General features: G+C 37.6%; 1 protein-coding gene across 1 annotated transcript in view; it reads left to right on the top strand.

Annotated features, from left to right (window-relative positions):
- The window catches only part of rgs12a (regulator of G protein signaling 12a), a gene marked incomplete at its 5' end in the record, with an annotated part of 36,726 nt that overhangs the window by 8,960 nt on the left and 10,729 nt on the right, over window positions 1–17,037 (top strand). Inside the window, 5 exons of the mRNA XM_081391446.1 lie at window positions 13,202–13,220; window positions 15,095–15,264; window positions 15,474–15,566; window positions 15,771–15,914; window positions 16,011–16,193. Coding sequence (XP_081247572.1) covers window positions 13,202–13,220; window positions 15,095–15,264; window positions 15,474–15,566; window positions 15,771–15,914; window positions 16,011–16,193 — 609 coding nt within the window. The remainder of the gene's footprint in view (window positions 1–13,201; window positions 13,221–15,094; window positions 15,265–15,473; window positions 15,567–15,770; window positions 15,915–16,010; window positions 16,194–17,037) is intronic.

Below are 17,037 nucleotides of genomic sequence, written 5' to 3'. Positions count from 1 at the left end.
ACCGCTGCAGATCCACTGATGGAATCGCAAAGGTTTGCGAAAGTGATGCTCAGTAATGTGACAAAGTTGAGAGTTCAAATTTAGAAACTTTTTCTTCAGCCCACTATTAACTAATGAGAATCTCAGAGAGGAGTGTCTAGTTCTACTCTTAGTAATTCAATTCACTGTATTCCTGCTTGATTTTAAACTGACCACTTTTCACACCCACACAACTCAACTTGAACATTTCTGTCTGTCAAACACTTTATCCGAGCTTTCCCTATAGCTCATAAGAACTCTTAAGAAAACGTTATGCAAGTGAAAAAGACAGCATGCCTCAAATCATAAACTTAAACATTTTGAGTTTCCTCTCAAATCAACATGACATCACAGTTGTTTTCGGTAGGTCTGAGAGAGTGAGGATTTATTGGTAGCGGAGTTAGTGGGAGGAGGAATCTGTCTGAAGCGCAGAGTGAAAGGAGACGGGAGGAGGGAAAAGGGAGAGAGCGCAGAAGGGAAAGTCAGACGGTCTGAATGCAGGGATAGAGCTGGAACTCAGAAGATAGTCACATTCACTTCAGCTTCATCCTGTGAACTCACAGAGCGTGCGGCTGAATGGACATGCTTATTCACACTGGGTGTCTACTGGAGCCCTGAGGACTAATAATACTTACGAATGGAGCCAACACTGACTCTTCACTCTACTGTAAGTTCCCTCCTGAAGTCACTGCATCTGTTTTGGATAAGACTCTATGCATATGGATTGTTCTATATATATTTAGAATAGATATTTGTTTAGAAATTCATTCTCCAAAGTGTTTCATTTGTGCGTGTGGTCTCGCATTGGAATGTTTTGGTCAGTGTGGAGTAAATCTTTATACTTCGTAAACTTTAAGTAAACCATACTTGAAACGGATGACATCAATGCAGGATTTCTCAGCTGGACTCAAACTTTGCTCTTGTTCCTCTGGGTTGGTCTTCTACACTGAAACTGCTATGTCAAATATAGCCTTAAGCGGTCTGTCAACACTTCTCCAAGTGTATTCACTTTCACACTCCTTGCTGTCTTTGCAAAAGACATTGTGTAAAACCTATGTCAAATACCATTGCTTTACTTGTTGTTCTTTCTTTCATTTTTATGTGTTTACTAGATATAACAATTATCCATGAGGTCACCATCATGACTTATCATTCAAAGATGTGCTCCCAGATAAGGCAAAACATGTCTATCTTTTGACACAAGTCTGCACTTGGTATTCATTCTTCTTGGATGATTTGCATATTTGTCCTTATTCCATGTGGTTTGACAGTTGCATTTCTGATTCTCTGAGCAAAGGCCACCTGTTCTGCTAAAGGGCGATGTTTTCTTTCTCTAGATGCGTGGCCTCTCTGTGCTCCCAGGTCTGGTAACCCAAAACCACAGGCGATGTGATTATTCCTCTGTCCAACAGAAATGTTTCCTTTGACCTGATTTCGCTTAAAAGGGCTGTTCACGCCAAGAATGAAAACTATAAAGATAACTATAACTATAAAGTTGAAATAATCATTCTAATCTTATGCGAATAGGGAAATCCATTTTAAATTAAATTAAAATGCATTTTAATTTAGATCAAGTCAAGTGGTTTTTACTGTCATCTCCTTCCTGCGTGGAAGGGCAAGAGATAAAAAGCAGTTGGTCTATATATACAAGACATGACATTACAAGTTGGATTGTGTTTGTTAATATATTAATAATCATTTATTTACTAATTAAAGTCATCCTGTGGACCTTTTGGAAGTTTAATGAGGCCCCCTAGTGGGAACCACTGCTCAGATAGCCTGTGCGATGAATAAATAGTGTTTTTAGGCACGTGCATGGAAAAAATGATTATTTTCTGTGTGAGATGAACGCCAAGGCCAGCACCCTGCTCACCTCCATCTGCATTCACTGTGTCCACCTGCTGCTCTACAGACTTCTCCTTCACCCGTTAGCTGGTGCATCTGACCAATAACACCGTCTACACCGAGAATGTCCATAGTTGCATGTCCGGTGTAGACAGGGTGTAACAATAAATAATCGCATGAAAGCTTTTGAGGAGTGTCTGGCTCAAATGGACATGCACCATTGTTGCTCATTAGTGACTAATTGTTTTAAGACATTGAGTTATTCAGATGAAAGAAGCTCTGCTCTGGTTCTGGTTAAAGGTTTGGTTTTGTTTGATGTGGGTTGAACACAGATTTTCTTATGCTTGCCTTGCATTTCTTTTTTTTTTGTTTTGGACGCAGCCGGGGGCTAATTTTCTCTCTTTAGCTCAGCTCTGTTTTTCCGGTTTGAGCCATTTAGCAGTAATTTACAGCAGATTATTACCCCTCATTATTAACCTTTTCAAATCAGCACTTTATAAAAGTAACCTTACAGCTGCCTCTGCTGACATGGACCAAGGATATAAGTTATTCATATATTGTTTTAATATCCACTCAAAACTAGTAAGCTGCCTTCGTACATAGCTATATAGCTCCCCTGTAAGACAGCAAACAACAAAACAAAACATTTTTTAATGTTTAAAATATTTTATCTTTTATTTGATTGAAATTTCAGTTGGATTGATCTTAGAAGCCAGCATACTTAAAATGTTGTCTAGATAGGCAGTTCACTAGGTTTTGGTCTTGCGCTTGTAGTGCTTTAAAGAACCCAGAGACCAAATGACTTATATATAAAAACCTGTAATGTAAATCAAGAACTTATTCAGTCCCAGTGCAAAAAAAAAAATTTTTAAGTGAAGCACCTCCATATGTTCCTTGAACTCTTTCATTTATTCCCATGCCTACCTCGGTCATATAACAGGTTGTCTCCTTCCAATACTCCACGAGTGCTTTGAAATTGCTTTGATGGGTATACACTTGGTCACAGGGAACTATATTTGTCAGGAAAGAGATCTACCCACATATAATTATGAGTGTTAGGTTTCAGTTTGAAAGACCGCTGGTTCGGTACAAAGAGAGGGAGGAAGGAGAGAACGTTTGAAAGTGTTTTTGGGTGGGGTCATGGGGTTAAGCTTAGATGATGATGGATGCTTTTCCTCCAGGACTTTACCCTTACACAAAGGAGTGGAGAGATGTTTATCTTGTGCAAATCACAGATGCAAATGTGGCACTATGTAAATATTTTCAGATTTGAAAGAAACAACTGTGTCTTACTGATGCGATCTGACCGGGTTTTTCTACAAAAACTGGTTTAGAAACTTTAACACCATTCACACAGCCCATTGTAGTTGACGCATAAAAGCATCAATAAAAAGGAGAAGGATGCTGTAACTATAGATCTCAGCTTAGATATTGTGCTGTATTGTAGTGCTTTGTTTTGTGGATGTTCTGTCCAGAGGCCAAACATTCCTCCGGTTGTGACCTCTTAAGTGAATGTAGTATTATTTACACATGGAGACGATCCAGTCATTGTTCCTCATAAGATCCAGGTCAGTGTGATTTTTTTTTTTGGCATTTTGTCCTGATGATTACAAGGACGGTCTTCCACAGGCAATGTATTCAAAGTCAGTGGTTAAAATATTGCTGTGGTTCGTTTTATGGTTGGGAAGAGAATACATGACCTTGGTAAACGATATTTTGTGGTTTCCATTTTGCGTCTGGTTTTGATTTTCATTCTTCTCTGTAATCATGTTGTTTCATTGAGATGTCACTGCTTCTGATTAGGTGAATGGCAAACCATAGTGTTTTTTCTTTATTTTACATTTTCTGGACTTATAAATCAATGAATACTGGCAGCTTGTATAATGAACACTTGAAGTAGACACATTTTGAGCAAACCATCTTATCAGGCTTTCCCTTCCTCCGTCGGGATCAAAGGAAGTCTCCTCTGAGGTCTCTGATGTTATTTTCAGGCAGTTTATTGTCTGCCAGAGATAAGCGGAAGAGATTTGTTTTTCCTCCTTGAAAATGAGTCTACAATTCAGAATAGAATTTGCTCTGGGCCGCAGCTTAAACTAAACTTAAAAATAATTTCAGCTGAAGTAGGAGTGTGTTCATCTGTCAGTTTATAAAGTCAGATCAAGTCGGCTCATCCAACAGAACGGATACTTCCTTAATCTGGAGCCACTGACTGGAATAAGCGGAAACTAATGCTGTAAATCTACAGCCCTCTTTATCTCTCCCTCATACATACACACCCAACCCGCATACACACATTCATGAGCTCACAGTGTATTCTCACTCAGAAACTTACACACCAGCCCAGCCTATATAGGGCTGGCAAACTCTATTTTTTCCTACCACAGAATCCCCAAATACAGTTGAGAGTTGGTTTGAAACCAAAATGAAAAAGAAAAATAGCATATAATATAATCACCCTTCCCTGGCAGCTTCAGTCTGGGAAAGGCCCACCCATCGTGCCCAGTGCTAAGAAAAATGAAAATGTCTAAATTTATCCATAAGCACTTCTTTAAATAATCTCACATGAAATACAAATTGAATATGCTGTATTTCATCAAAAGGACTGCTGATGAAAATGTTCATTGACCAAGATTTGAACAACGATAATGAAGGCAATAGGGGCTTTCTCACGTGTAGTAAGCCACCAGGGCAGTCCCCTGAGAACTAAATTTTCTCCGTTTTCGTGGTTGAATTCTCACCACTAGTAGGAACTGAGAAGTGACGTAAGCCGTCTGTCAGCGACGTCATGTAAGCGTGGCATTCAACAATGTCAACAACTTCGTAGCGTAAAGGTTGAGAAGTGCTTCGGCTCGTATAAGTATATGTGAACTGTGTGTTTACACGGTGCTGGTGTTTCGTATGGCATGTGTTCCATGCGGCCAATCAACGTACACCTACATCACTGGTAGTTCCTATTGTGCTGGGTTAGACCCACCTCTGAAGTAAGAGCTAATTTAGTCCCCCTAAAAGGAATTTCTATAACTAAAATCTTGCAGTTCTCATAGTTATAGGAACTGTGAAAGCATTCCTCTGGTGTGAAACCCCCTATGGATATATCTCACAAATACATGGTGCATTTGAATTCATTCTTTCTACATTTTTCTTCTTAAACATGCATTGCGTTAATATCTGACATTGTTTTTTTATATATTTGTTTTTCACGTTTTCATCATGTTTGAAAAAAATAGTAGCCTGTTTGCTTTATTTCAGAAACTTACAAGTTAACAATATTTTGTTTATTATTTATAGTGAAACGTTTTTATGTTTGATATATTTCTAAATTGTTAAATACTCATTTTTATCATTTTTTATTTTTCATTATTATTTATTATTTTGATAATTGTTATCACTTAATTTTAATTTCATTAACAAAAACAACAAATTAAAAATGTAACTAATTAAAAACAATATTTTAGTCAATAGTACAATGGACCGAAATGAATGATCAAATAACAAAATATTTACTTACCTTAAGGGACATTCTTTGTTTAAAGGATGAAAATTAACTTAAAAAAAAAAAAAGAAAAAATGAAGACAGGGAATATGTTGATCACAGAGCTGATCAGTTAGAGTTTGAGGAAGTTTCAGTTGTATAAATTGTGTGTGACAGGTTAGTTATGATGCCTACAGTAGAAGAATTCAGTTAGTCTGTAGCGGATTGTCATATGTTGGGGGCCGACTGAACATGTACCGACAAGACTCTTTGTGTCGCTATCTGATCCTGGGTGGAGATTTTCAGGTATTCACACAAACAGTGCACACAATCACCCACACATGCAGTTGCAGTAATGAATCCAAAATCACAGACAAAGAGAAGAAGCCTTCTGACTATGAGTCTCATTAGGAGACTTTCTTTCAGGAAAAAGCGTCCCCCAAGAGTGGTAAGTTTGCGCTACAGTCTTTTTCTCCGGTTTAGATCTTTTTCTTTTTTTTTCAAAGCCAAATGATCGGGTTAGGTTAGACCAGCTGCTTTACTCATTAGCTGTTTTATTTCATTCCTGCACTCCCACACTGAGCAGCTGTGGCAGGGAGTCTCTGGACTTGAGACTCAGTCGTTTCACACTCTGATGTTTCCACAGTTGTGTGTCCGGACGTCTGTCCTCACTTTACTTTAGTTTCAATTCAGTTAAGTTACAACACAGTTGTTGAACATTTTGTCACTACTTAATTTCATTGCGTTAAATTATGTTACACTTGTAAAACAGAAGTTTATTTAATCCATTTGCATCGGTTATATGATGATACTGATGATACAAAGTCCAGCTTTTAAAAATCTGTAAGTAAATAAATATCAATAGGCATTGTTTGGTAAAAAGGCACATATTAGAAAATATATTAAATATATGTAATGGAATTATGTAATAATATTGCTATTTTAAAGGTGTATCGAAGTAGAGTGGTTCCATCAGAGAAGCAAACTGAAAAAACATCAGAAATGTTGCATGGTGGAGCAAGTTAAGTTTGAACCCCTCACTTTCATTTCATAATTTCATCAAGTTGTCATTACTAAATTAAATTAAATTTAAGTGTATTCTCGCCTGTGGTTGTGGGTCTTTGTGATTTGTCAGAATATCACGTCTAACATCAGTTTAAACATGCTATGACAAGCCAAGAAATTTTGTTTAGACCAACTGCTTTTCTTTTGTAATGGTGTTTTTAGCTGTAGCCTAGAGATAGTGTGCTCTGGCTATGGGTTTTGTCTTCCTTTATCAACAAATGTCAACAGAAGAAGCTAGAATATGTTTGTTTGAATTCGCAGAACATCCTGAATGAGAAGAAAAATCTTTCTTGACAGCACAGAGGTGATGTAAACGGTTTCGACTGAGAGAAAAAAAAACTCTCAAACTGAGAGAATCCAGTTTTATTTCTTGGAGGTTAAAAGGGCAAGTCGTCACCTAATGTAGTCTAGAATGTGGAAATATAAACAAAGCAAGTCTCGGCAGCTTTTGCCACACATGTAGTTGCGGCTAAAGTTGCTTTCGTAACATCAATAGAGGTGTGAAGATTCACAAGAAGAAGGGAATATGGCAGGTGTGCAAAGACATCAGAAGAAAGTCATTTGTGATTGTAAGGAAGACTTAGGCTATGCCCACACTAGTGCGTTTTCATTTAACGCGGCTTTTTAAAATAAAAACCCGTCCATACTGGCGTTTCCACTGTGTTTCAGTAAAGATCTCCGTCCACACTACACGACTGAAAACACATGTCACATGACCATTCATGCACACCGGGCATGCGCGTACAAGTGTAAACAGTTGCCGATTGCTCTTATAATAGCTTGCCTCTTGCGCATGTGGACAGAAATGCAGAGTTTAACTGCACAATGGCAAGTCAGCCAAGCTTGCAGTTCCGTCTCCATGTTATTGTTTACACGGTTGTGGACGCTGGTCTGTTATTGTCGTGTTCCGGTGGCATAATGGTCATATGATAGGGGCTTGACGAATCAGGGAGGGATACAGAAGACCCAATCAGGGAGCGAATGTGGGCAGTCATGCCTTTGTTTTTCAAAAGTCTCCGTTTTGGTCCTTCAAACTATCAGCAGCGTTGCCAAAAGTTTCAGTTTTCGAGGGTCGAAGGCTCTGTAGTAGTGTGGACGCCAGACGTATCAGTAGCAAAAGTTATGTAGAAAACGCACTAGTGTAAACAGGGACACTCTGTGTGGCCTGAAAATGCAAAGGTGCCATGTCTATTTAACATCATAAGGCATAACTATTGCTGATACTCATAGGAATTGTTCGACTGAAAATTCTGTCATCTACTCACCTTCATGTTTTTTTGGTCTATACATTGAAAGTCAATGGGGTTCAATGTTGTTTGTGCTATGGACATGAGTTATTATACTATTATTGTTACTTCTGCAATTGTAAGCAATTGTACCATTTATACCAGGTGGATGATAAAACCTAAAAATAAAATTCCATAAACTCAAAGGTGAAATATCTAGGGTAAATTCTACAGAGTGATAAATTATACGGAGTAGGCCTACTGCAAAAACACCCTAGCGACCACAAAAGAACGTGTCACCTACAATAGCTTAGCATCAGGAAACCACTCACATTTTCTTCAGAAAATTTTAAAATACACCTAATACATAGACACAGACTGAAAATGAAAATGAGCTTCATTATAGTTTGATGACATGCATTGAAATTTCCCTGTGCTATTCTAGTGAACAGGCTCAAACCTGGTTTCTTCTAAACACAGAAGTTACCTCATTATTTCCTCTTGGATTCCACTCAGTTCTCTGGTTTTACTTCTCATAAGTTCCAAGGCATCTGATTGCTTCACAAGAATGTCATTCATTCACACAGCTGGTCACAACAGCCAGATGTCTGTAAGGCACCCTTGAACCCTGCCACGCTGCACGCCTACAAGATCCTGCTGCTGCAAACCCCCCGTCTAATAACACGTTTGCTCATGGGACCGTGTGATATATATATATATAGAGCACCTCTGCCTGAGACGTGTGTCATTGCTGGCCTCACAGCCTGTGGTCTGAGATGAATTGTTGCCATAGTGTTTCTGACCAAATACACCAGGGTGGTGGCACAAAACGAATGGTAACCAGGCTCCAGCGTTTCATAGCTTCTTATTTTCTTCCCTTCTCTGTCTTTTCTCCCTCTGTTTCCCATTACTAACTTCATCCCTCACTACAATTAGAAGCATAGAAGGGGCTGCTTCTGGTCTTATAAGGAGTGAGGTTTACATCAGTGGGTTTGGTAGGACTTTGTTAGAGAACGTCTTTATCAGTTGGTCTTGGATTGAGATTGTTACAGTGAAGGATTTGGACTCATGAATCTTATTAGTGAACTCTAGTTTGAGTTGTTCAGAGTGGAGCATAAGCCGGCCAGAGCAACTCACCATTTTAAGACACATTTACGCTTTGAAGTGGCCTGGAGGCTTGTGGTTTTTGAAGGCCATCCCTCTTGCGTCTGTACACTGTGTTAAGAGCATTCTTGGACTGGGATGTGATGGAAAAAAGACCTACTTTGCAGACAAGGCTTAAGCAGTATTTTCATATGTTTATGTTTAGAGAATGCAACACTGTTTGTATATTGTTCGTTGTTCTCACTAAGGAAAGCATCACTATTGCTTTTACTACAGGATTAGGATTTTAAATATACCTCAAACTATAGGTATTTAACTTTGGTGGTGTATAACTTGTCCTGCACTGTTTATGCTATAGAGATGAATGATAGCTCGAATCATGCAGATTGTCGAGGAGAGCTGTGCTATTACTTTTCTAAACATGTGATTTCTGGTGATGGCTGACAGATAATAAAACATTGAATAAGGGAAACAAGCCATCTGGGGAATAGGGATTTCACTTGGAATGTAATGTAGAATGTCATCAGAAAAATCATTAGCTATGTTTCCATCCAAAGTTGCACAAAATTGAAATATCGCAGAAAACATTTGTGAATAAAGCACTGTTTCCATCCAATGAGCCGAAGAGAACATAATCGCCACTTCCTAATAAACTTAATATCACTAAGAAAAATGGAAGTTGCTGCAGTAGGAGAAGCCACTGCATATAATAATAAAAAGTCGGGTTACAAGTCCGACTCTCTAACCATTAGGCCACAATTTTTTGCCTGCAAAAACAATAATTTCGTATAATAAATTACTTGCGCTTCAGAGTGTGCGCAGAGTGTGATGAAACGCAATTTTTTTATTTTTTAAAACTGCGTTTCATCACAAATTATTTTGCTTTCGGGGGCAGATGCCTGTCGTGTAAGACAGTTCGGGACTGAATTATACTGAACCACTTTGACAACAGACTTTGCTTAGGCATTTCAGAACAATCAAAACATTTCAGATGCTGTGCAATGAGATCAGTCCGCTGGTTAGTCCAGTTATACCATCCCATTGCAGCCTTTTTTAATGCGCATCAAGGAATTTATTCGGTTAATGTGTTCCCATTGTAGTTTATGCATGTGTTTTTTATTGGAATAAAAGTTTATCCGACTCATTTGAGTGCATACGTTTTTTTTCATTCGCATTTTTAGCTTGTTTGCATTATCCACTGTTTTTTTATGCGATATCTCAAAATGCACTTAAAAATAGGTGGATGGAAACAGCTATTTAGACTTGGGGGTTGGTTCTCTCTTTTTTTAAACTTACTTTTTACGTAATATTTTGAATGATATCAATCCACAATCTGACTTAATTAAACCACACCATGTTCATTCGTCTGGCCAGCAGCCAGTTCCTCCTGAACCAAAAAAACGAGCTCATGCTGTGTTCACGGTATGTCCTAACTACCGTAATTAAGAGACGGCAACTTGTGACGTTCTACACGGAGCTGTTCACGTCCTCAGTCACCGAATTATGTGTTTCTGTGGCATCAGAGGCGAAAGTTAAGTTGTTTACGTTCATTATTATTGTAATGTTATGTGATTTGAGACAAGGCAATTTAATGCTTTGCAGACTTTGATCTGCCTGTGTGTGTTCATGTGTTTTGGTGGAGGAGGCGTGACTTTGGAGACGCTCTGAAGGGAGGGTGGGATCTCATGCTTTCAAAGCTAACTTACTATTGCGAGCCTCTCCGAAATTGCCTACCCTAGCTTTAATTTTCTGCAATATTATTGACTTGGATGAGAGCTTTATAGATGAACTGAACTCATTCCATAATTGATGAACTTTACACAGTTATTGAACCAAACGGAATCGACACTGAACTGATTTTAAATTAATAATGACCGTTTACTGATGTCTTTTTAGAGCTGCATTACAGCAGAATTGAATTCTGTTTGTATCTTTGAATCATTATTTTCTTGTTTATCACTGTAAAGCTGTTTCGAAACAATCTGTATTGTATTAAGTGCTGTATAAATAAAGGTGGGTTGACTACTTGGGACTGTAAGCTAACAAACATCTAGAGCAACACCATAGCAACATAATATACATCTAATTAATCTAGTGAAAATGAATAAATATGAACCAAATAAAAAAATTTTTATCGCAAATGTTTTGAAAAAAGTGATTGGAAGCACTTCATGTCCTTATTCTTCTCTTTTTTCTTAGATCATCACAAAAGTATTCATGCTTAGCACTTCATGTATCACTGGTCAAAACCATTTGCAAGATAACAGAATGATGCCCTTCACATGAACCCCAATGATTAAAGTGTTGTCTTATGTTTCCGCCTTCAGCCGTTCTCCATTCTCAGAATCCTTGTCTTTTATTAGCATATAAATAGCTCTCCGTTAGTCATGGTGAGCTCAGATTTGATAATAGTGACATACTGGGACTGGAATGTGCCATTTCTGAGTGTTGATGAGCTGCTATTTTAACTCATTGCCATTACAGACAGATATGAATGCTCCTATTCATATTGTGTGACTTTTATGCAGCTAAATGTCAAATATCGTATTTACAAACAATGAAAACCAGAGCTCTTTAAAAAAATGGATTCAATTCAAGTTAAGCTTTTATTTATTTATTTTTATACATGTTAATATTAGACTAGTGTGAGTACATTTGCTTCCTAACATTGTTATTTATGTCAAATATTATGTATCTACTTATTAATAAATAATTTATGTATATGCATAATTTCATCTTCCTAGAAGACTAGTACTTAAAAGTATTAACCTTATGGCTTAAATGAGACAAGTTTTATTATTGACTTGCATTGTAACTGCATTACTGTTCCTTTAAAGGGATACTCCACTTTTTTGGGAAATAGGCTCATTTTACAACTCCCCCAGAGTTAAACAGTTGAGTTTTACCGTTTTCGAATCCATTCAGCTGATCTCCGGTTCTGGCAGTACCACTTTTAGCATAGCTTAGCATACATCATTGAAGTGGACAAGACCATTAGCATTTCTGAAAATAGGCTACCTTCCGTCAACATAACCAACGTGACAACCTGCTTGCACAGGGAGCGTTAGAAGTTACCGAGCTGGGGACTATTTTCAGGCGCTGCGTCATATCATTACGCCTGCTGCACTCATGGTACGGCCGTAAAGTTTCTTGATTATTACGCAGGAATGAGAGTATATAGTTCCTAGCCATATTAGCCTAGAAAATTGCAACTTTATATTTTCCGTTGGTCTTAGTGCACGATGTAACTACAGAAGAGTCAAGTTTTAAATAGGAAAAATATCTAAACTCTTTGGTCATTTTTTTGAGAGAAATGCTAATGGTCTTGTCCACTTCAATGATGTATGCTAAGCTATGCTAAAAGTGGTACCGCCAGAACCGGAGATCGGCTGAATGGATTCAAAAAACGGCAAAACTCAACTGTTTAACTCTGGGGGAGTTGTAAAATGAGCCTATTTCCAAAAAAAGTGGAGTATCCCTTTAATTGCATTGAGAGCATCTGTGTCTAGAAGGAAATATTTTTTGGACGGGTGTGTTAGTTTGGCATTAGTTTAGCAGTGCACACAATGAAAAGTGCCTACGGCTGAAATTAAAGCCCTTGACACAACGAATCCGTCTAGATAAACGGCACCAGATAGAATAGTGCAAGTTCATGCATGATATCACTCAGTAAACATTGTCCAGAGGTTCTGTGACTCATGAATCTGATTCCATCGTTTTATTATGTGCCAACAAAGAACTTCTATCTCCCGCCTTTACATTTGTAAAATCTCATTTGTATTCTCCTCACAAAAGTTTCTGTTCCTTTGTGTGTCCTTCTGCTGTCCCAGTAACTGCCCTCATTCCGTTACACTTCCTCCCACTGAACAAACATGATGTGTGTTTGTCCATGTGCTTTGCTCCCAGCCCACGAACGCACACACACATACACACACACACCTCTGTTAGCCGTGATGTTAATGTAAATGAATAGGCAGAGAAGTTATTATGTGGTTTTACTTTTACCATATAGGTCAGCTTCCATGTACGTGGGACCTGGGTATTGATTTGCATTCTTACTCTCATTCATTCAGTTTTCATTTCATGCTCAGGGAAGCAGGAGCATTTTTATGACCTGAAAAACTTGACTAAAGCTTTGTGTTAAAGTTATGGTCTTTGCAAGTGTCTGGCCAGGCCTGAGTCAGGTCATTTGGTGTGTTTGCGTGTGTGTTTGTGGGCGGTAACCAGAGCAGAGGTGTGAACAGCTGCGTGTTACTACACACAACTACATCTACACCATTTGTCAAAGCCCTCCCCTCTCAACAAACACATATCTCACACACGTTCAGTTAAGATGAGAGAAGCTGCTGAGATGTCTGCAGGCATTTTCTCCAGCTCAGTAACTTTACCTCTCTCCTCTTTTTCTCCTCCTCTGCCCCACCGAAGTCAGGATGGCAATAGCTCATTCATGTCTTTTTTTCTTCTCTTTCAGTCGGCTGCGTCAGATGGAGGTGAGTACTCTGTTTAAACCCTTTCTCAAAAACAATTCAGGAAGTTGTGAATTCCTGTGTCAGTTGGCTTTAAGTGGAGATTGCTATTATAATAAATATTTTAGGCTCAAAGCAGTGTTGTTTAACGTGTGATCCATTACATTGTATTTGTGTGGTATAAGTGTTGATTTGTCTATGAAGAGATACAAGAAAAATGGTACAAGAGAAGTGCAAGATCATAATTTAAGCAAGTGCTCTTAAGTTTTACTCTGAGAATAAAACAAACCTCACTTTTTCCAAAATATATAATATTAAATGTATATTGATGAGTTACATATTTGATTGTGTAATTGAAGTAATCTGTTGCAATTGTATAATATAGTTGAGCTATATATGTTATGAATTTTATAAATTATACACTACTCTTCAAAAGTTTTTTTTTTTTAAATAATACTTTTATTTAGCAAGGATGCATTTAATTCATCACGTGAAGACATACATAATTAAAAAAAAAAAAAAAAAAATCTGTTCTTTTGCACTTTCTATTCATCGAAGAATCCTGAAAGTAGTATCACTGTTTCCACAAAAATATCAAGCAGCACAACTGATTTCAACATTGATAATAATAATAAATGTTTCTTGAGCAGCAAATCATCATATTAGAATGATTTCTGAAGGATCATGTGACACTGAAGACTGGAGTAATGATGCTGAAAATTCAGGACGCTGAAACTTTTGAAGAGTAGTGTATAATTTATAAAATTTATAAAATTCATAGAATTCAGCTTTGATCATAGAAATAAATTACATTTGAAAATGTATTACAATAGAAAACAGTTATTTTTAATTTGAAATAATGTTTCACAATATTAAGGTTTTAATGCATTTTTGATCAAATGAATGCAACCTTGGTAAGCATAAGAGACTTCTTTCAAAAACATAAAAAAAATTGTACAGACCCCAAACTTTTGAACAGTTGTGTGTATTTCATGATCTATTTACTTCCATTATCTTATTGAGTTACTTTTATTATTATCTTAGGTGAGTTATTTATTTTGTCGTCAATATAGAATATTAAATCTTTAATATCCTCTTTATACACCCTTAAAACAGGTCTTGAGTAAAAAGTTACACTTAAAGATTTTGGTTTCGGTGGATTAAGTGCTCAGAGAAAAATTTTGGCCATCTCAGAAGCAAAAGTGTCAATAAAACTGTCAGCAACCCAGTGAGGATGTTTCCTCTGATTTGCCTGAAGGAAGTTATGACAGCGGTATTTACTGAGAAAGTTTTGAGGTTTGTCTGGACTTGTCTAACTGAAAGTAAGGAAAAACAAATATTACACACGATAGACCGCAACTGTTTGTGACAAAGATACAAAACACAATGAATTATATATTTGTGATTTGTAAGCAATTTTTTGATTCGTAAGCAAGTGAAGCACTCACAAATTCACAAATGTGTCATTTTTCTGATGTTAAAATACATTCTAACTAAAAGTAACATTCATTTCCCCCAAAATGTGTAAACACAGGCTCTGTGGTATTTTCAACATTACTCTCGTAACACACTGGCTCAACCAATGGTGTGAATTTTGAATGTTTGGCTAACCAATGTCAGACTGAAGGAAACCTGTTTGAAAACAGTAATTATTTTCAATTCCATTGTTAACGCTAGTGACTGAAATTACGCACTTTGATGATTCCTCATAGTTATCTGTATGCTGTGTGTAGAACATCTTAACATTTAAAACCATTCCCACTCCTTTCCTCATGCCTCAGTGTTAAAGACATCTCAGAACAGAGAAGCGATTTTATTTTTGTGATCCAGACCAGAACAGTTCAAGAATCTCATCCTAAATCAACTCGACTTTTATATTTACTTTTTGCCTGGTCCAGAGCGCAGTGGAATCAAGCGTCACGACTGCGGCAGCGTGAGCAGTCTGGAAAGTAATGGTAGTCTGCCTAGCGTCAACAACCATTGTCGCTTCTCAGAGCGCCGTGTTGCACCATGGGCCATCAGCTTTGAGCGTTTGCTCCAAGATCCTGTGGGTGTCCGCTATTTTTCTGTAAGTACTGCAGTTTGTCTTAGACATGTGCTTATTGTTAACTAAATACATTTTTTATGGCCAGTGAGTTTTTGACAGGCTTGCCTTTGTGTATATCAGATTGATAGTTTGTGTTGATTCATTTGTTGGCATCATATCATAAAGTAGAAATGTATTAATGTCACAGGATAGTAGTGTAGATCCAAATGTACTGTTATATGTTCCTGCAGGAGTTTCTAAAGAAGGAGTTTAGTGAGGAAAACATCTTATTCTGGCAGGCCTGTGAATGCTTTAGCCAAGTTCCAGAACATGACAAAAAGCAGGTAATCATCTGCAACACATACACGGTTCTCTCAGTGATACATATTTAATCATCTTTCTCCTTTAGCCTCTGTTGAAATCCTCACGGACCCTTAAAGTGATATTTCACCCAAAAATGAAAATTCTGTCATCAGTTACTCACATTTATGAGCATACGGGTCAATAGGTTTTTATCTTATTTTAATAATATTTTTGATGTTTTTCAGCTGTCCCAGAAGGCCAGAGAGATCTACAATCGTTTCCTCTCAAGTAAAGCTACTATGCCGGTGAACATTGATAGTCAAGCTCAACTTGCTGACGACGTCCTGACGGCTCCACAGCCTAACATGTTCAAACAGCCACAGCTTCAGGTCGATGTACACACATGATTACACTCTCACATTCACAAAGTTGTCATTGTTTGGCAATCAAGAATAACCTTTTTTAACCTTGACTCATCCCTGCAGATCTTTAACCTGATGAAGATGGACAGTTATGCTCGGTTCCTGAAGTCCACTCTCTATCAGGAGTGTATGATGGCTGAGGTAGAAGGCCGACCTCTCCCTGACCCCTGCCCAATCCCATGTAGTCCCGCCCCCTCTAAGCACAGCTTGAACTCTGACCGTTCCACATTCTCCACACCTAAAAAGGTACTAATCTCACTACAGCAACAATAACTCAAGGAAGGTTTGTGAGTAATGCGAAAAACTATTTTTATTAGTTGTCTACAGATGCCAAGCAACATTACCTTTTGCTGTGTTAATGCATCGCTACATAATTTTTAAAAATACAATAAAATAATATTAAATAATATCGAATTATTAATATTAAAGGTACATTATAAAACTTTTTTTGTCCATAATTAACTAAATTCAAGTCAATTCACCATGAATTCTTCTTCCAAAACGTGTTTTTGTCTAACTGTGATTCACTATGGTAAGTGTTTATATTTTAGACTCTGCAGGATGGTTTTTGTGGAAAATTGTGTAGATATGTCACTCGCCTGTCTCGTAATATACGTACATAGAGAAAAGTTGCTCCGGCTACTTTGACGCATCTGTGGTGTGGGAGTGGCAGAGGTTAGTTGTCACAACGAGTGAGAAAGACTAAACATCTCCAACCTCTGGGGAATCACCTGTTAAAAACAAAGATCAGAAGAGAGTCTGCTGGCAATTAGAGAACTTGACAAAGATGGTAATAAAACAAAAATCAACATTGACTGGAGGGATTTGAAATGTTGTAAAAGCGACATGGAGATAGCATTTTTATTACCCAACAGGTGAGAAAGGTATTTTATTGAACAGATAAACTGCCATATGTAGCTCTAACAGAGTTATTTGTAAAGCATCTTATCTATTGTGAAGGGTCGATTCATTATGGTTGTTGTAGTGCTGTGCTGGAATAAAAAAATGTAAGGAAGTAAAGTACTGTCTTAAGTACCGTGTCCATGGGCAAAGCTACAGTAACGTCTTCAGCTAGTCAGCTTAAGATCCT

Source organism: Scardinius erythrophthalmus (genome assembly GCF_964197995.2).
Source record: "Scardinius erythrophthalmus genome assembly, chromosome: 2".
Taxonomy (NCBI): Eukaryota; Metazoa; Chordata; class Actinopteri; order Cypriniformes; family Leuciscidae; genus Scardinius; species Scardinius erythrophthalmus.
The sequence above is the reverse complement of the archived record's forward strand: the minus strand, read 5'-3'. Positions and strand labels throughout refer to the sequence as shown.